The sequence below is a fragment of the Pempheris klunzingeri genome, unplaced genomic scaffold (assembly GCF_042242105.1).
Source record: "Pempheris klunzingeri isolate RE-2024b unplaced genomic scaffold, fPemKlu1.hap1 Scaffold_52, whole genome shotgun sequence".
NCBI lineage: Eukaryota > Metazoa > Chordata > Actinopteri > Acropomatiformes > Pempheridae > Pempheris > Pempheris klunzingeri.
Genome location: NW_027254956.1, coordinates 243,486 through 263,906, shown reverse-complemented (window position 1 = coordinate 263,906; position 20,421 = coordinate 243,486). Strand labels below are relative to the sequence as shown.

The following is a 20,421-nucleotide window of genomic DNA, read 5'->3' as shown; positions in this document are numbered from 1 at the left end:
GACGTTAACCAAGCACAGATGATTCAAGTGAAATAAATATAAATGTAAAATATCTAAAAATAATACTTGAAAACCAAGGCCAAAGGAAGCAGGGTGTAACCTGTCTACCCCTGAGCAAACAAGGTCCCATGCAAGTAATTGATACTTTTACTTTGATGCTTTAGCTTACATCTACTGACAAACTGATGTAAACGTTATGCTTTGAATTTATTCAGTGCTGCAGTTGTAATAAGTTGACTTGTTCGATCCATGTTTTCAGTATGTAATTCAGTGCGTCAGCTTTCAGTAAGAGGTTGCATACCTATTTTATTTTTTTAGGGGAACACCCCTTCAAGTATTGAAAGATTTACTTCACATCATTTTTGACTATATTGTATGTCTTTATTTATATCTTTATGTCTTATTAACTGTTTTATTATGTGATGTACTATGTATTGCAACTTTGCATGAAAGATGCTGTACAAACAAAAGGAAAATTTTATTGAAACCCATTGACAGTACCTTTCCAAGTTTTGTCGTTCAGTCTTAAAACTCAGGATCATTCACTCTATATTTCACACACAACATTTTAAACAGTGTCATTTCCAGATCTGGAGTCTGCAGCCAGCGATTCTTTAAATAGTCTTTTTCTCTCAAGATGCTCATTTGCCTTTCTCCTCTTCTCCTGTTTCCTCACCTCGGACTCCTTCTTCTTTACAAGAACTTCACTGAGTTCTCCTTTATTTTCAACATCCAGTTTCTCTCTCATAATTTCCCGAGCGCGCTTTCGATTTAAATCCACAGATCTGGTTTGATGGCACTGCAGTAAAAACAGTACAAGTGTGTAAGTCGCATTACTTTAGTGACAAAAAAAATCCCACCTCAAGGTCCATTGATCCATTTAGTGGCTGCTCTCATCATCATCAGTAACATTTCTTTCTGGGCATCAAAAGGACTTCAGTGAAGCATGAAATTCAACTTTCAAGCCAACACGGACAAGAAGTACTGATATATATCAGCATCTACATTTCATGACCTAAAGATCATGTAGATAGATAGAAATACTTTATTGATCCCCGGGGGGAAATTCTGGTGTTACAATAGCATAGAAAGTTAAAGTGACCACCACCATGAATACAAACAAATAAATAAGCAAAATAAAAATTTACAAAATGTTGTAAGTTTTGCACGTAGTGATCAAAGTGTCAGAACAGCCACTGCATGGACCTTGAGGTGAGACTAAATGGTCTTATAGTCCAGAATAATCACAATAACTCTGATTTGGGTAATTCATTAACTAAAAAAACCTATTGACTGACCTTCACAACAATCCCACTGGGGATGTGCTTGAGCACCACACAGTTGTTTGTCTTGTTGGTGGCCTGTCCTCCGGGTCCAGATCCTCTCACAAACTGCTCTTCAAGCTCGTCCTCATTCAGGACGGAAAGGTCGACCAGGTCCTTTTTACCAGCTGCCAAAACACACGTCAGTCCGGGCGGGAGCGGCCTCAGCAGTGAGGAGATGCCCGGAGAGCCTCTCCATATGACCCGGCTGGAGACCCTGCACATACCGCCGAGGAACTGGAGAAGACGTGACATCTCTTTAAATGAGCGAAATACAAAGTGGAGTTTGGTGGGGCGGTGAGTAGACACACAAAGTTACAGACGGCATAACAGCACGTTGTATAAGTTATTTAACTAAAAGCCTCTATCCATGCAAGTATTTAACCTCCAGTAGTGTGTGTCTCTCTGTTTCACATTAGCACGCTCATGTTTATCATCGACTCTGTCTTCTTCTACGCTTCCGTCGCCTCGGCAGGTTGTTTTTCTTCTTCGTGGTCACAATAACAGGTCTGTGTCGACCCTCTGCCGCCATCGTGTGTCGACCGGAACCCCCGTCGGTAGGAAACTGCGAACATGACTTATGTAGTTAATGATAGAAAATAGACTTAACGTTTAGCTTTAGTTTCCGGGGTCCACACAGTTTACATGGTGACAACAGAAAAATACACGCAAACATACACACTGACACTACTCATCACAACACACATAACATAACGCATCGTAATGCATTTCTTCTGTGAGTAAGACCATAAAAATGGACTATGTTTAAATAAAACAAAAACTAATAACACAAACCCACACACAAAAAAAGTCTCCCATTTAATCCATCATAATTTAACAGATAAATATCATTTAACTGTGCTTTCTCATCTCTCGGGTTCCTGTTGATCCTGTGGATCCTGGTCCTGGCCCTGCTGATGTGGTTCTCTGGTTCCTGTGGGTCCTGGTCCTGGTCCCGGTCCCGCTGATGTGGTTCTCTGGTTCCTGTGCATCCTGGTCCTGGTCCTGATGATGTGGTTCTCTGGTTCCTGTGGGTCCTGGTCCTGGTCCTGCTGATGTGATTCTCCATCAGCCAGTGGATGTGCGTCTGTCCAAGGCTACAGCCTGTCCGTCCTTGGGAGCTGGATCTCTCCTTCACTGTGGTGCTCCCGGAGGTTTCTCTTTTCCCACTGGGTTTTTTGAGTTTTTCCTTCCCGAAGAAGGAGGGTCATAAAGGGCAGGTGATGCCTCGGACTGATCCACCGGACTGATCCATTGGCCTCATTGACTGCTGGACTCTTTATTAGATTGTTTGTTCGCTTACACTTGTTTATTTCAGTGAACTTTGTAAAGCACTATGAGACACTATGTTGTGATATTGGGCTATACAAATAAAATTGAATTGAATTGAATTTAACTGAATAAAAAGCTTATAACAAGAATTACTTACAAACTAGTGAAGTTTCCTCCTAAGTAATGCTCTTTAGGAGGGTTTTTTTTGTAGTTTTCTAAACCCATATATATTATTTTTTTTGTTTAATACGATTTGGGAGTAAATTTTATTCTTTCATTGCTCTATATGTTACTCTATGAGTACTGATATGGTGTTGGAAGTTGGTAAAGTTGAATAATAGTGTGTACCTGGCCAAGAGGATATTTTTTGTAGAAATAAAATAAGATAAATGAAATAAATGATCCTTGTTGTTATTGCATTCTTAATGGAAATGATCATGGAAAACACAGATCAATTTTTCACTTCAAGACACTCATGGGTTCAAGTGATATGGTCTCAACCCAAAAGAAAGAGCTACACAAGCCACTTTTCACTATTCTGGACCAGTTTATCTACTGGTTTGCAAAGTTTCTTGAGATGTTTTTATACCCTTTTCTTCCTTGCAAACTGGTCACAATTTGAATCGTAGTCAGTCTGGGTTTGCAATTGTTACAGTTGATAGCTTAACTGTATTTGACATTTTGGATGGAATAATAATGTGAACCCTACTTTGCTCACTAACAAGAGTATCAGCAAGAGGACGATGGACTTAAATGATAGAATAATAATCACTTCTTCAGCTCACAGTGCAGTGAATTAGCCGGTTTATTTGTAATTTGTCATTCACCCTGCACAATGCACAAAACACTATTTTTACATTACACATTATAGCCTAAATTCTAGCTTTAATATTGCTGTCATTTGCAGGCATCCATCAAGAAGTGCCGAACACATGAGGAAAGAGAACCGTCTGTTGTAGTTTCTGAAAGATTCCTAAAAAGGTCCAATTAATGAAGCAATAATGGCGCTCACTGCTATAAATACATTTATTGCAAAATAGTGTCAAACAATTTTTCAAATGGAGAGGCAAATGGACTGTGATGTAATGCTTCCTGCCCTGTCCCTTGACAGTGACTATAATTAGTAAATCAGGAAACTATGTAGGTTACAGGGAAAAGACAATCTCTCTGATGACCTGTGATGACATCTCTCTGATTTTGTGGATGGGGGAGGTAAATCTCTAATTAACTGAACTTTATCTTCGGTGCTCACATCAAAACTAACCCCCATTTTTGTGCTACATATCCCTGACTATCTCATTTATATGTGGATCTTGCAAAAGATCCACCTTTCCAGTGAGGTGCAACCTGCAATCTGAAACTGGTCATTTGGACAAGTGATCACATTTTGATAGAAGTCAAAGAGGAAATGTGTGTGCTGATTTTTGTTGAGTGATTAAGAATTCAAAGCTTTGCAGTTTGTTAAAGATTGGATCTGCTGCTGTGAGATGGGACTTTATGTCCACTGTTGTACGAAACTTTAAGTTGTCAAGTTATCAAGGCAGCCAGTGAAAATAATTTCCTTGCATTTCAGAGGAAGTGAAACTAGTCAGCAGCCACACTATGCCTCATCTGACGTGCAGCGGGCGGCCTAGTTTTTGCCTTTTTTGGATAAAAAAAAAGCTGTTTGGGTTAACAATTTCTCTGTAAGATAAAAGATGAACAGTATAATCAATGTAATAATATGACACATAAAGACTGTAAGGTGCTGTGTTCAACATACACAAGAATTTTGAAGGATATGTTTCCTTGCAGTGCTTCAGAATTGGTAATGAAAATGCAACAAAAAGTACTTTCATATTGTATGCATATGCATAGTTTACAGTAGCAGCTGATGCAGTGGTTGAAATCCAATCAGTGGCCTTCTTGAGGTCCCCATCATGCATCAATACCAAAATATACATATACATATTCTTTTATTAGATTAGACTTTATTCATCCCCCATAGGTGGAAATTCACATGTTACAGCAGCAGCACAGCAGCAACAGAGGCAGGGCAAGATAAGCAATAATAGAAAGAAAAAGAAATAAAATAAGCAACAGTAGAAAATAAGCAATGGTAGATAAATATATATCGTGATGATAATAAATAAATATTATGAAACACTATGAACATAAATGTAAATGTTTTATGTTACCAATCAAGCTAGGTGATGACAATAAAAGCATAGCATCAAACCAGATACATGCATAGACATATTAATATAAATAAAACATGCACAGTCTGTGGAATAAACTGAGTAAAAACAGGTTTGTTTAACACTAGATGATGGACTGTAACACATCAGTTTGGATGGGTGTAACACGACACGCACTGACTGCTATAAATTAACCTTTGTGATGTTTTATCCTATAATAATAATAGTTAAAGACGATGGTTTAGACCGGTACCATATACTGTGGTACCAGCAGGGGGCGCCTCACCATCCAAACCTCTCAGCTGAATAACTGAACGAGTCTGAGCTTCGTCAAGGTGGCGAAAGGAAAAACAAACAGCCGACGTTAAGATGCCAATCCTGCAGAATTAGATACTAATTGGTGTTTATCCTGCTGCTATGCAGTATGTTTACACAACACTCATTTGTTTTATTGGACTGACGTCCTGCATGACAGCAACTGCACAATATGCGATCTGTGATGGATGCAATATGTGACATAAATTAGAATATACTATGTGAAATGGAAACAAACAGCTAATCTGTGTACAATGTGGAATACACATGTTTGACTGGTAGCACGTGGCGACATTTGCGACTTTCAACACCCCCGACGTGCAGGGGAATCGGACCTTTATTCTGAAAATACGACCGGAAACGTTCTCGCACCCGGCTGAACTTGACAGTGTTTTGTGTCGTGCCTGAAAGGGCTGTGAAGTCTTGCAGCGGTTCAGACTTGAGGACAACTTACGATGGCTGGTGCTCCCCGTGTGTCCGCTCCTCGCTCTCCCCGCTCCTCTGGACGGAGACGGCGGCTGCTGGTCTGAGCTCACGGCCGTTTCACGTCCCTCACCCGGACGAGCCCGACCGCCAGTTCCTGCAAAGGGTAGCCTGGATATTCAAGGACATTTTAACGTTACCATAGCTACTTTGGCCTTCCCCCCCACCTCCTGTCGACTGAGGAAATCCAGCGCGTGGTTTTCCGGAGCAATGATGTGTGCAGGTTTTGTAAACACGGGCAGAAATGGTGGTTGATGCCATGTAGCACCCTCCCTGAGCTGATGATGTGTCTCTGCGAGTCGTCTTTGCATGTCGCGCCCCTTCCTTGTGCTGAAGGGCCAAACAAACGGCGACGTGAAGGAAATCAGTTGCTGAATTTCGATGCGATCATCGTTATTATGACACCGTCTCCGGACCCCGCCGCTCGGTGCTGAGAGAAACCCGCGCCACTGGTGAAAGTGGTGACCCCGAAAAAACGCGGAGAAAACGCCGGTGAACTTTGATTTTGCTGAGTGCTGCCGTGTGCTGAGGCCAGAGGTGCAGCAGGTCCAGGTATGTGATGAACATTGCAAGCCATCAATTTGTCAATACCGTGCTGCCATGTTGCTAGGTAACTAACTGACGGTGGGTTTATTCCAGTTCACATATGATCACCAAACCTCACTGAGATGCCACTTCTCCTGCAGTAAATCTCATCTTACAAGGTTTTGTCCAACTCCGGCGCCATTACATTTGTTTAGACTAACTTTGTCCTCGACCTGAAGAAGTGCTGCCTGTTTCTTTGCTCTTGCTGCCATGGCCCTGTCACACAGGCGTGCTTGTTAAATGTTCCTCTCTCTGTCCTCAGTGGAAGCTGTTCTGGTGTCATTACCAGCTGCAAATAATAACACACAGAGTAGAGATGAAGTGGAGTAACTCCTCATGAGGCTCGTTGTCTCTGTGGTTTCTGACTTCACTGTGATACCCAGGTGTGAGAATGTGCAGAAGATAACAGCATGTTTGACTAAGCATGGTTTTCATCTTACACACCACATTTTACTACGGTTGCAGCCGGGCTGTTTTCTTTTTAAACCCAAAAACCTGCATGCCACAAGCTTGTTTTTTTGCGTCCTTCGAGCCCTTTTTCGTTTCAATATGACTTTATGAGTTTCAGCATCAAGAGTGACTCCACTTGACTCAGCAGGGCCTGGTTGAGTCATGTGGCGTCTGTTGTCCAGATGATGGCTCTGCTATGAGGGCAGGAGCTGCAGCACGGCCACTCCACTGTGGACCCCCAGCTTTGTTTCTGACATCGCAGTATGTCTGAATTAGGATTTCTAGTTTTGAGCTGTGCCACCGCTCAGAGCCTCAGCCTTACAGCAACAAGATCTAGCCTGCACTTGGAGTACATTGAGAGAGATGCATGAGAGCCATGCTTATTGTGCTGCCCAAAGACTATTGGACGTGTTGAAACATGTGTCCTGCCTTCCTGGAGGCCTTAAAGGTTGTGACAGTTGCATAACAAGCTCGGCATCAGCTGCTCTGTGCACTTGAAGATTTCATTGTCTTTGTCATTTTTCAAGTTACTTGAAAACAGAAATCGGAGTGGTGAAGTTCACTGTGAGTGTTGTTTTTGCAAAAAAAGGGATTTTGTGCACTCTTGAGTCACTTTTGGTGTTTACTTTTAGACAGACTCATCACTTATGTTCCTAATTTTTGTTCTGAAACATGCATAGCTTCGATTTTGTTGCTGATTGTAACAATTACCACACAAAAGCTGTTGGTGACTAACAGGATCTTTTCCTCATTTGTGTCACGAGGGACCACAACATAAACACACATCACTGACGGTGCTGAAGTGCTGTTCTGATGATTAAGGCCAGACTGCCGTCGTTTACAGCATCTGCATCACTAAACGACCCAGAATTCAAATCTTCCTCATGTGACTGTGCACCACCAGTCATACCTGTTAGGACCTATAAGACACTGGAGGTTGCTCTGTTGTAAGCACGTCAAGATATTTGCATAACCAGTTTTCTGTTGGAGGACTTTCTTCCCTCCCTCTAACAGACACGCTTACCTAAGATAGACCTAATGTATGGTGCACGAGCAGGGCTGTGTTCACAACGCAAAATTGAAAATCTCTATTGTGACTTTCAAGCTTTAAAGAAGCCCATGTCTCTTTTTGGTCCATCTTTTTGTCATTGAAGATTAGGAATAACCAAAAAGAATTGTAACCAAATAAAAGTCAGCAGTATTTATTATTGCAATTTGGGTAAATAGATCTGGTTTGGCTGAGAGTCAATGTCCAGCCCCAGTGGACCTAATTTGAATGTAATTGAAGTCACCTGTGTGCTCAGTGAAAACGTACAAAAGGGTACAAGGACTCAATGTGAAGTGAGGAAGGGGGCAGTGTGTTTGTCAAATCACCTATGGCCAGTGAAATTTAAGCCTTATATTTTGTAGGTAATTCAATAAAATTTGGTTAATTGCTGACCTTTTGATTATAATGGCTTTTATATTGCTACTATGTTACTTGGTACTGTAAAATCAGTATGAATTCACAGGGCAAAGTGCTACACAGGCGTCTTGCTGCAATCTATACGTTCCATGTTATTTAAAAATGATTTCCTTTTTTATTGTCGTTCTTATTAGGAGAACACTATGAATTGTGGGTAATGCCCTCAAGAAAGATCTGCTTGAGAGATCTTTGCAGACGTGCAGAACGTGCATATGGGACATTAAAAAATTTCACCTTCGTCTTAACCCTCATAGATGAATATATATGTAAGTTTTGCATAATGACTCATCTTGTTGGCAGCACTGTCATTCTAATTTTCAACTCTTCTTAAAGATGTAACACTTTTTTTGTACACTAGGCGTTTATAGTGTTTTAGGTGAAGACGCTTCCTTTTAATGTGATTTTGTGGTTGTTTTTTTCAAGTAAGTGCATCTATAGCAATATGGTGCTTATATTAATGTTATTTAAGTTGAACTGGTTGATGTTGAATATAGTGAGAATACCAATATCCCTCCCTCAGAAAATTACTCACTAGAATCTAAATCCACCAAGACTTCAAATATTCATTCAGAATGAATATTGTATGAGTTAATTCCTGGAAAATTAAAACTGTAGCTTCAGGATTGCAAATGTGTCCACAGCTATGTTCGTATTGAAGTTTGACACAGTCAAGATCTGAACCGTACATGGACTTTTACATGTTTGTCTGGTTTTATTCAGTAGGTTTATTGTTCTGTGGCAGAGCATTTCTCAACCGAGGAGCCACAACATAGTGACACGTTTTTATGTATGGTAGTAAACCAAGGAATCTTACAGGACGACAGTAGCGGAGAGGCTGAAACCAGATAGCTCTTACACTCTCAGGTGTCTCCTGAATCTAACACACCAGACGAACACAGTATCACATTGGAAGAAAGAGCGGCGGTTATTAATGAATCTATTGTTAGTTGTGATTTTTCAATGTGACGTGAGGTGTGTTTGCTGAATTAAAGCAGTTCTGATGCTGCTTTAAAGCCAACACAAACATGGAGCCACTGCAGTGACCGTCTTGATAAAGGAGGATGATAATTTCTAACTGAATTCAGATACTTTTCTAATGTTTGCTCTTTTGTGTCACACAGGACTCCATTAATGTTTTACAGTTACAGTAGTGCCTGACAACCTCCTGGTGATCGGGAGGAAAATGCTGTGAGAATATGTAAATTTATGGTCGATGTCTGAGTGACAGTGGAGTGGAAAATTCCTGACAGAGGAGCCTGTAGCTTGTGACCGCGTGTCCCAGCCTCGTTTGAGTATTCATAGCACTGCGTGGAATCTTTGTGAGGGAGTGTGTTTTTTTTTTTTTCAGTCTAACATGTGACAGGTCTTCTTTCTTCTCACTACAACCCCAGGTCTGCGTAGAATTGTCTTGCAGGATAAGTCAATAATCCTGTTCATGTAAGAAATACAAATGGCAAACAAGTATGCAGCCATTGAGTTGTAACATTTTAGTTGAGGAAACAAGACAAGATGCACTTCCTGTCAGTTAAAGTTTGAGTGAAGTACGCAGCTGCTCACCACATCTTTTGGTTCAGTATCTGTACAGTTTGTGGTGATTGTCAGATGTGATTGCCGACACAGGAAAAGCAGAGTAACATCAGGTACAAACACGGTAAAATGAGCCACATTAGGCTTTTTGAGGAGAGTTAACTAGGTTGTAAATAAGGTTGAAGATTCATGGGGTGGCTTTGACTGTTGTAACATACTGTACACGTTGCAGAGGTACTCGTGAAGTAAATTGTGTGGAAATTTGACATTTTCATCTTGCTCCATCTCCACTGATTTGGTAAAATTCTGTTGTGTAATATATGTGTGTGCTATGTGCAATTTCTCCGTAAAATGTAGTACACTTTGGTTATCTAAACAGAGCAGTAGTATAGTCTCGGTTCTTAACGTAGAGCTGATGGTTTTGGTAGTCTTTGCATGCTGATCCCCCATGTCTTGTATCCCACCCACCATACACACACATCACTGTCGCTGCCACCCAGGACAAGGTGGCAGTATAATCTCAAAGGCAAGCTGATAAGATGCAGTGGGTGACTGAGATGGATCAGCTGTACAGCTGTTAAACAGTGAAGAACAAGCTTCCTTTTTTTAATAATGGATTCCTGATTTCCTTATTTGTTTTACTCCATCTATAAAATACAGAAGCTCGTCCCCACAAATCATTCTGGGGCTCATTGATCACAGTTTATGAATTGTTCATATGTTAATAACCAGTTCCCTGTGATTTCCTAAAACATAGAAACATAGAAAAGTCTATTTATTCTGCAGCTTGGCATATAATGTGAGAATACATTTTGAGCCTCCAGAAAGATACTGAAAGTATTAAACTCGACCCACATCAAGCCCTTCATGTTGTCTTGGACTGTATAGTCTTAAGTTATTTTTCCCACAGCTGATTACTCCCAGGTACAAAGACTCATGTCATGTTAGCGTCATCTCTTTGACAGTGAACAGAGTCTGATTTTTATGGGTACTGACAACACTGGAGGGGATTTTAACAAGTTATAAGTATTTTTTCTGTTAAGAACTTTTAACACCAAATTGACATTAAGTGTTTAATCATCAACAAACCCACCGTATAAAATATCCTTTGGTCTTTATTTACTGTCATGTCATTATCAGTTGTTTGGTTAGCAGTGCTAGAGCAGGAAGTAGCACAAGGTAACCGTCCTAATAGTCGTTCAAGTTTGATCTGTCAGACATGTCGAATCCTCTCAACATAACACGACAGAACGGTTTTAAGGATACACATAAATGTTTTGTCCTGAAATACAAATATGATTTGAACAATCAGGAAGGATGATAATATTTTCCTATGCTTTCCTAGGCTGGAATTTTCCATTCAAATGAACTGTGTGGGGTCCCAAGTACTCCGCTGAAACACTGTCTGCATTGGAATTGGATAATGTTGATGGATGGATGAGGAACAGTGCTTTCAGGTTTTTTATTCACTGCACTGCACACACAACGGCTTTTACTGGACACAACACTAGGCGTTAGGAGTCTTTTGGGAAACAGTTAAATATAATTAAGTATTTTATTATATTAGTTATTATTAGTTCAACTTAGTTGGGTATTAGTTCATAATAGTTAGTTCTTTGTTTTTTACCTACATATTTTATGTGGCATCTTCACAGTTAGGCATGTACTCTGGATTTTTGGGGTTGACACATTATTCTGTTAACCATTTCTTTCAAAATACTTTTTTTTTTTTGCATCTCCAGAACGCATTTTGAGAAAAGCAGAGCCCATGGCATATTGATCTACTGGTTCATCCAACACAGAAGCGTGTGCTGATCATGTAGCCTGGGTTGGTTTGAGAATAGAGGGTGTTGTATGCTGTATAAAGCCGTTTGAAATGTATAATGTGTGATTTTGTGCTATAGAAATATAACCGACATGAGCCTGAATAAAAAGCAAGCGACCCCCCCCTGCTTTGAAAAATCATATTTCCTCACCAACCTTTAGAAATCTTTAAAGATTAGAATAATGACCAACTTTGATGGTGGCCAGGTTTGTGCATCCCTATTGAAAGTAATGCAAAAGATTTCGCAGAGCTCCCATAGGAGGTTTAAACAAACTCACTACTCAGTAACATATTTATGGAACTCAAAGATTAGTATAGGTGCCTTTTCAACTGGTTGGGTATCCACAGGGGTTTGAAGCACTCCTGAATATACAATTCATGATGTCGTCTAAGGAGGATATCTGAAGGTCTGCTTTTTCTTTTAACTCATCTTGAGCAGACAATCAGGCATCATGACAGTGTTTCAGATGAGCGTCCATCATGCTCCTGGGTGTCAGCCAAGCACCGAATGGAACACAGTGTTTTCTCTGCACCTTGAGCTCCACAGACTCCTTCCTCCCCAACCCACCCTACTACCTCAGCTCCCTTGAACAAAGTAAATGATGCTAATCTTGGTGTTAAGCTGTTGACAGGGACAGCAGGGAAACAACCTGTCCCCACCTATCCCTGATGAGCCAGTTGATGAGTGGCACATCACTGCTAATGCTCCCACAGTTGTGTTGTTTGGAAAATGAGACAAAGACGAATGCTTTGTGCGGGCGGCGCCATGTCCTCATCCCTTTGGACACCAGTTTTTCTGGCAATATGGGTGGACTCCAAAAAAGAGCCAAGGTCCTTTTATAGCAGACGACAACCTTCCTGTGTTCCTGTGTACTTGAGTGTAATTTTACAGAAGAGGGATGAAGTCTGTTGTGTGCATACTGTCAGGGAAGAGAGGTGTTGTATCGTGGTGTTGTTCATCAGCCTTGAGCAAGAGGTGAAATCGAGGAACTCTGACACACACCCTCTTTATCTGGAAATGTCTTGGCTTTTCAGCATAAAGATACAACAATATCTGCTTCTGTGAGGCAAAGTCTTGTAGATGATTTATTAGCTAATCTAATCTGCAAGGAACAGATCAGAAGAGTTGCCTTGCACCACCAAGTCATTGAAATGCTGGTTGATGGACTTGGACCACAATAATTGTGAGGCTGTTGCTGACCATCGAAATCTATAAATCACATTTTTATTTGAGCTATTTTGCTATGTGTCCCTATAGTGTTTCTTCCATTCATTCCAACAGACTTCATGTCGTGTGTCTCATGTATGGACTATATATGCTATTTCATATTTATTTGTGTTTTGTTTTACCCCCACCCCCAACCCTTGCAGCGCTCTCTGACTCATATGGATCATGTAAAATGAAAGCGACAGCGCTGCTACATGTCACTTTACCCACGCTCCCCTTTCTTTTCCATTGGCCGCAGACACCTGATTTCTCTGAGGCTAAAAATAGATTCCTTCAGACCCCAACTACCCCTCCTCTCTGCCCCCTCACCACTTTCCCTTTTTTCCTCCCGTGGTTCAGGCTTTTATTGGGAAGTCTCTCTGCGTTATGTCCATTCTTCACTTCCATGTGCCAGACAAAGCCCCACATCTCCATTCAGAGTGGTGTGTCTCTGTGTCTGTGAGACGTCAGAGTCCTTTATGTTATTAGACTATAAGATAGAGTTTCTGGGTTTTTTTTTTGGTTTTTTTTTATAGGCTCTGACTCTGCTAAAATCCCAAGATGATAATGCCTGGTTTTCCACAGAGCTATAAACCTGACCTCAGAGCCGATTGAAATGTTAGCCAAAGTCATAGGACCATGAGCATCTTTGAAAATGGCCTTTTATGGTCAGTAGAAGAGACGGCTTCTGTCTTTGGTCACTGGGTAGAACACTTTTGGGAAGCCTGCATTATTCGTGCTGCAAAAGAGGATCTGAGGTATTTCACCAGGGCAGCAGATTGCTTAAAGTTTTTTTTAATCCGTGACAATTGATTTACCTTGATGCATGGTGTCCTCTAAACAAACACACTGAACTGATGATTCAGTGATTCAAATATCCTTAAAACAGAAGTTTAAGACTAATAGAAGAGAACAGTATAAAAACAATAGCTGGATATTGTTGTGTTAAGATCAGAGTTGTGTTTCATCCGTCCTTTTTAATGAATTTATTGTTGTGGGGCTTTAGCAGTCAGTTAAATATGAGATAAGTTTTATATATAACTGTATCTATAAAGGGCCTGTTCTGTCCTGAACTGAAGTTCCTCTGGATGAAAGCTGATTTGCAAAAACATGTAAAAAAACAAACAAACAAACAAACATTTCAACGTCCCTTTCTCCCCGAGTTTCTCACTGTTCCTCTAATATACTTTTAGTCTGATGTATGCACATTTTCCTGTTCGTCTATCGCCAAATTTACACCAACGTTTTCAGATCCATTTTCCTCTCGGCTACTAGAGCATGAGAAATTGGGGCACAAAGACCCATTTATTCCCAATAATTCAATAAATTGAATATTGGTATTCTCCTGTGTTCCTGCAAATTCTTCTCACTAGCTGCTAGATTGTTGAAAAGGAAGCTATTTGTCGTTTACTAGATTAATTTGAAACTGTATGAAGAGAACTTGCATCGTATTTGCACACAATATTTTTAACCCTCCGAGTAATGCTGTGTCTAACCAAAGAACAGTATTAGAAGTAAGCACAGAGCACTTTTAAACCAGCTTGTTAGGTCTGTGACACCTACATACAGTATACCACAGAGACATATATTTAGGTTGATGATATATTAGAATGGGTGAGAGTTGCAGGTCGTAGCTGTAGCCAGCAGACAGTGCAGTGGAAATGAGCTGTGGTGGGGAAGAAGACAAAAGTGAAAGTGGAGACAGAAGAAACAGGAGAAAGAAGTATCAGCCCCGGCAGCATCTGGTCTCTACTTTCCTCGTCACTCTGACTTCATCTTGGCAGCCAATAAGGAAAGGGCCCTCTGTCTCCATGGTAACCTCCTGTTCAAGCAATGATGGAGAGGATAAAGGGGAAGGAAAGGGAATACATTTTTGCCTTAGGCGAAACATTTTTCTTCACAAGTTTTGTAACGTATAACCCATTTCATTTGTCTTCTTCAGCATAGTTATTCAAAAAAGTTGCACTGCCAGTTATCAGAGTGCTAATGACATTTTGTGGAAAAATGTGGAAAAACTCAAAATAGACTTAATAGACAGGGCAAACTGTTTTTTTTTGTGTACATTTACCTTTTGATTTTATATGCTTCAAATCATTTTCCAAAGAAAACTGCCGCTCTTTTCTAAAAGCTAAAATAACACATGCTTTAAACTGCACACATTTTACACTTCAGAAGTCTGTCTCGTTTCTCTTTGTGTGATGTTTGTGCTATCAGAGCTTCTTCTAACTTTTATATTTTTTTTCTTTTCATCTCAAATGCCTGCTCTAAACCTCCTTTTGATCTAGTTCTGTCTGGTTAATTGTCTGTCTTGTTGTCTGAATATCTGCATGCATTCTCCCATAGACCGAAAATGTAGGTGTCACATTACTGCAGTGACAAGTCCCAGCCTCATCACTGTAGTATTTCGTGTGGTCAAAGCCACTTTGCACTATTGTGAGAGATTGCGAGTGGCAATGATGCTGGAAATCCATTAGTTGTTTTTCCTCTAAGCCTTTGTGCTGTCAGTGGTGAACAAGTACTCAGCAATAAGTTCCACATTAGCAGGAAGGCCTTGAATAGAATCAACATTTTGTTGCTATCAAAACTCAGACGGGCTGATGGAGATGTTTTGAGAGAGATTGTTAACTCTAGAAAAGTATTTCTTGTCCTGGGGTCTGTAGGCCACATAAATAAGCTAATGGGATGGACATAATGTTACGGTAGGGATGCTTTCCTCTTCTGTATCTGTCTGTGAGTTACATAAGACTGCTCTCTGCGCAGTTTATTCAGGCTTTCTGAGTGCTCGCAGAGAATGACAGCAAGGGGAGATCCTCATTTAACCTTGGCACATAACTGATTAATCCAAGTGTAATTTGCATATAAGGTCATCTAATTTTGGATTTCAGAGTGAAGCGTGGCGTTGATTAGAGATAGAGTTGGTATGTAACAGGCCCATTTTGGAAAACGGTGAGCTGATGAGCATCACTGAGGCATAAGAAAACAATGGCTCCACTTATTAAAGCAACTTCAAGTTCTCAGCAGTCACTGGGCACCAGATTTATTTATGTAGAATTTTAATTACATGCTGTGGGGGTATCTAATCTAAACTTCACTTATTTACCACTGGTTCGAAGCTTCAGATTGTGTGAGGTTCACTAATCTGCCTTGGAGTGAGTTCATGCTTGCCATGCAATTTTGAGCAGCTGTTTTCTTGAAACTTAATATTCAAGAACAAAAATAGCTGATCACTGCAACAACTATATTTCAGTTGTTGCTTTCTTTTGCTCTATGAGATATGTTCAAGCTGTAAGTGAGTAGTTGTGACTTGTGTTTTTTTTAATCTCTTGCTCGACAATGGTCTTCTTTGCTAAGTTCTGCTTTCCTCATGACACCACCATCTCTGCTGTGTGTGTGCTTGGTGGTTAACCCTCTCTCCCTGTGTAAAGGAGGAGAATTTTTAGAAGCAGTTCTTACTTGCAGGGCTACTGTAGGAGGAAGAGGACGAGGAGAAGGAGGACGAACACAATGGAGGAGATGCTCATAGGGTGTTGAGTATTTTTAGCTTTCCTCTTGTACTGCGATGATGAGTAAAGTACAAGGGCAAGTTGTGCATCCCACCTCCTTAGCCTGTGGAGGAGCACGGGCCTGAGGGATAGGACGAGTGATGGCCTTGTTTTAAGGCACATGATGGGAGCTTACTGTATTTACAGCATGTGGCACAAGATGACGCAGCACTATTTATTGTGATGTTCATAGTTATCTCCTGCATTGATCATAACGCTCTTCTGGCTAATGGCACAGCTAGTGACATAACTTACTCACGTTGTAGCAGCGTTTTTTGTGGTGCCCTCATCGCTGATTTGATCTGAGGAAATCACGATCATCTCTACCATGTTACATCTACATTAGTCTGTTTTGTTACCTCGATTCAGATTGAATGGATAACGCAAAATGTTTTCCCCGCTTTTGCTCTTTCATTCTATGAGTTGTGCATTGTGTGGTATAGCATACAAACCATCCTGACCACTTTTTAAATATGAAGAAAAGATAAATGTTTGCTCACCCCCTCCCTGCTTTATTGAAGCCAAACAAAGCCAAAAAAGGTCTTTTGTCTGATTGCCTCCACCCAAACTACACCTGCATGCCATATAGAAATATTGCAGTCGCTGTCACATCAAGTGTTTAAAAGGGTTAGGGATAAAAATATCTTAGTATTATGGGTAAAATGTTTGATAAATACACTGCTCATTCACAAATGTAGTATAGGTAAAAGTTGACGCTCAACCTAGTTTCTATGCAACACCTTAATACAGATAGATTTATTGATGAATATAAAAGTAGTCCGTCTGAAGGGAAGAATACATATCCTATTTGTCATTAAGTCCTAAGGGGAGCAGGTTTTGTAGGGTGTAAATAAATTTAGTTGTCAGTAATCTGTGCCGCATAGTTTATATTTATCTCAGTTATACCCCTGATTAATGATGCTTCATCTTTTGCCCTTAATAGATACTGCATGGGACAGAGAGGTCTAATCTTTGTACAGTATGCTTTTTTTGAAATATGCCTCATGGCCTCTTTGGTCATTGCAGGTGTTTGGTAAACTCCCTTGCTCTACCCACATTGCGCACCCAGCCCGGCACAAATGGCATTGTCTTAAGCCTTTTGACATTTTAACTGGATTGTCGGATAAGCCCATCAACTCAATCAAAGGTTCTTGTCACAGGCCGAGGCTGTGTTTGCAGGGGTTGCCATAGCTGAAGTTGTCTCTGCAATGTCAAGGCAATGCTGTGTGAAACTGATCTATGGTATTTTAGGCAGTCGAGGGGCTAACATTTTCCATTTGTGTTTTAAAGGGGTCTTGCCTCTGGTCAGTCATGAGGGAACCCCTGCTACCCCTCCTCCAGCTACTCTGGGATTCACCACCTCCTCTGTTGCTCCTCCTCAAAGTGGTGCTCTCTAAAATAGGGCAAAATTTAAATGAGCACCACCGTTGTGGCCTTTGGGGAAAAAGCCTCCTGTGAGTCAACACCCCCCTCCCAGTATTCTGCGTTGTGTCAACAGCAAGGCCTAGCTGTTGCTCTTTGTCCTGTGTCAACCATTCTGCTGCACTTACAGTTTTCCAGCCTCTAAGATGTATGTTGCACCTTCAGACACTGTTAGTAATGCCACTTACAATTATTGTGGTACAGGACAGCCTGGGGGAGCAAGCCAAATGGATCTCAGGGTGACAGGTAGATTTAATATTTGGGTGGAAGTGAGAGCCTCTGGTCTGTTACGGATAATCCAGTCTTTGCTTTGTAGAGTAAGCAGGTTTCATCTGTTAAGGTCAGGCACTTATCCCTGTTTAGAGGTGAGCAGATGTGCACATCTTTGAGCGCTTGTTTGTTTATGTCGGCTCGAGGAGTCGCACAGATGTAGCTGTGTTTACCGTCCTGATGTCTTCTGCAGTATTAAGCATCATGTTACCTGGAAAGTTCCACTAGACTCTGGTGATAGGTTGTCAGATGCTTTTATCCGCTGTTTAGTGTTCTTGTTCAATTCAGGTTTGAAAGATTGAAAAGTGGTTTTAAACAATCACACTCTTGCCTGGAAGATTTAGTTGGTACCACTGATAGTTCATGCTGCCTTTTGAGAGACTCACAGATGAGGCAGCTGCAGCAGATATACCTCTGGCTGCATGGACTTGCCACAGCTGGCCACACATTTAACAGGCTAAGAAAGCCATGGTGGGCAGAGGTAGAAAACAGTCTTACACAAAGTATCTTGTAACTATTGCTGGCTTCCGTTTTGTCGATACAGCAGCAGGAACATTGGAGGATGCTTTGTGATGAGCGCTGTGCAGTGGCGTGTGCTGCTATTGCGTCACCACCTAGAGGGGGGCAGAGAATGTATTTTTAGAAGGGAATGAGCATATTCTCTGAACAAACAACGTCAAGCACTCTGCTTGCGTATGCTGGGATTATTGTGACCATGCTATTTTTAAGCTATGTGTGTGAGTGCTTTTTTCTGGGTCAAGCATGATGCCTGTACGCTCTCGAGGCTGCTGGTGGATCATGCATTACAGGTCCTATGCTGTGAACAACGTCTGCATCAGTCACCGAAGAGAGAGACAGAGGCTTCAACCATCAGGGACTGACATTTGCCTGCAATATTGCTGTATTGATTATATTTGAGGAGCAGTCAGTCACGCTAATTCAGAAGGCCTCATTAATGTGTAGTGAATCATTGAAGAAGAGGGTATTGCATACTAAATCTAAGCCACAGCCACAAAGCATAAATATGTGTGTGTGCTATGATCAGACACTACTAATAAACGTAGACAAATTATGTAGCAAATACATGACTGTGGGAGGCAGTTTGGGTGTGTCCGCCTTCGGTTGTTACTCTCATGAGGCAGAAAAGAATGTACTGATGTTTATTTGTATGTGTGTGCGCACATGCATGCATACATAATCAAGAGATTCATTCATAGTAAAGATAATAGTCAGTTGCAGCTCTATCAAATAGTAAAACTCATAATCCTACTTGGCAATAGGGCCCATAATTCACATGCATCAGTGTCATTTCACTCCAGGCTATGACTGTATAGCATTTCTTTGTTATGCTGCCTGTTGGTTTTCATCTCTGTTTGTCTTGTCCTCCCTTTCTTTACATATCTGATGTCACTTCCTTGTACAATATGTGGGTTGCCAGTTTGAGGCAGCTGGCTGGACTTTGACTATCACAGTGGCCATTCCCCTGCAGATAATCAGACAGTAAATGAATGTGTCATACCATGTCACACTGAATGGCTTCCAAATCGGTACAGCCGTCACATTCAGAATCGCTGGCCAAGAAGAAATTCTCAGAAACACTCAGAAGTTTGTTGCAGCATCAGTTGCAACCCGCATTCAAACTGTTGCCACATTGTTGAACAATGCTTCAAGTAGATTGTGAAGCTGTTTGTCATCAACACTGACAACAAAGATGAGCACTGTGACCTTCCCTTCTAAAGCCTGGCACCATCATCTAGAGGCCTCTCGGGCTCCTGAGCCGCAGGCTTTTCTCTGGGCTTCCGCAGGCTAGCCTAGATTTATCCCTGCCTTTCCCAAGAGTGCAGTTATTTTCAGCAATGGCGTTCTGCTCTGATTTTGTTAATGCGTTGTTCTTCTGTGTAGAGCAAAGATATGAAAAATGTATAGAAGACAATGTTACTCTTCTCTAACCAGAGCACCTCCCAGTCTGTTAATAAGCACCTGCTCCAGGTTGAGAAGTTAGACTGCATCTCTGTCCTGGCAGTGTGTCAGCGAGCATATTCAGTGATTGTGTCCTCAGTTGGGGTGTAGTGGGGGCGAGCCCTCAAAAGGTGGGGCACCTGAGCCCTTTGCGACATCAGGAGCCCCTCCAAAGCTGGCCTTTGTTCACAGGATAAGTGACGCAGTGGGAATATTAGTGTGATTACACAGAATGGCTGGGTGCCAAAGCGAGGTCCAGTCGCTGCTATAGGTCAGAAAAGAGTGAATATTAGAGTTATGCAATGCTTTGTAGTCACATTTAAACAGCCAAGTGCTATCAGTGCCAGGACGGTGTTGTTTTCTTTCGTCACACATACAGTACAGTGCAGTCTCATTAACATGGTGAGTAAGATCCTGTCCACTGTGCTTTCCCAGACATATCTGGCTACAGACTGAACTATCCCTTCATCAACTAGACCTTCAAATCTTTCAATCAAATACTTAGTAACGTGTGTGTTTTTGAACTTTGAGAGTACACTATGAAAATATTACTTAGGATTCTGTCATGGTAATGATTATTTTCTGCTTCCAATTACCGAA

The 20,421-nt window shown here is 41.2% G+C and overlaps 1 protein-coding gene across 1 annotated transcript; it reads right to left on the bottom strand.

Annotated features, from left to right (window-relative positions):
• Positions 1-492: 492 nt before the first annotated feature.
• Positions 493-1,789, bottom strand: LOC139224774 (mitochondrial translation release factor in rescue-like). Its single transcript, XM_070856089.1, has 3 exons — positions 1,708-1,789; positions 1,299-1,579; positions 493-799 (listed from the first exon to the last, which is right to left on the bottom strand). The coding sequence occupies exons 2-3, from the start codon at positions 1,575-1,577 to the stop codon at positions 569-571; spliced, it is 510 nt and encodes a 169-aa protein (XP_070712190.1). The 5' UTR covers positions 1,578-1,579; positions 1,708-1,789; the 3' UTR covers positions 493-568.
• Between the last annotated feature and the right edge of the window lie 18,632 nt (positions 1,790-20,421).

Excerpts from the sequence above, each read along its gene's own strand:
- LOC139224774 (XM_070856089.1), bottom strand. The coding sequence starts at position 1,577 with ATGTCACGTCTTCTCCAGTTCCTCGGCGGTATGTGCAGGGTCTCCAGC. Across the intron at positions 800-1,298 it reads CCAGTGGGATTGTTGTGAAG|TGCCATCAAACCAGATCTGT; the intron begins GTCAGTCAATAG and ends TTTTTACTGCAG.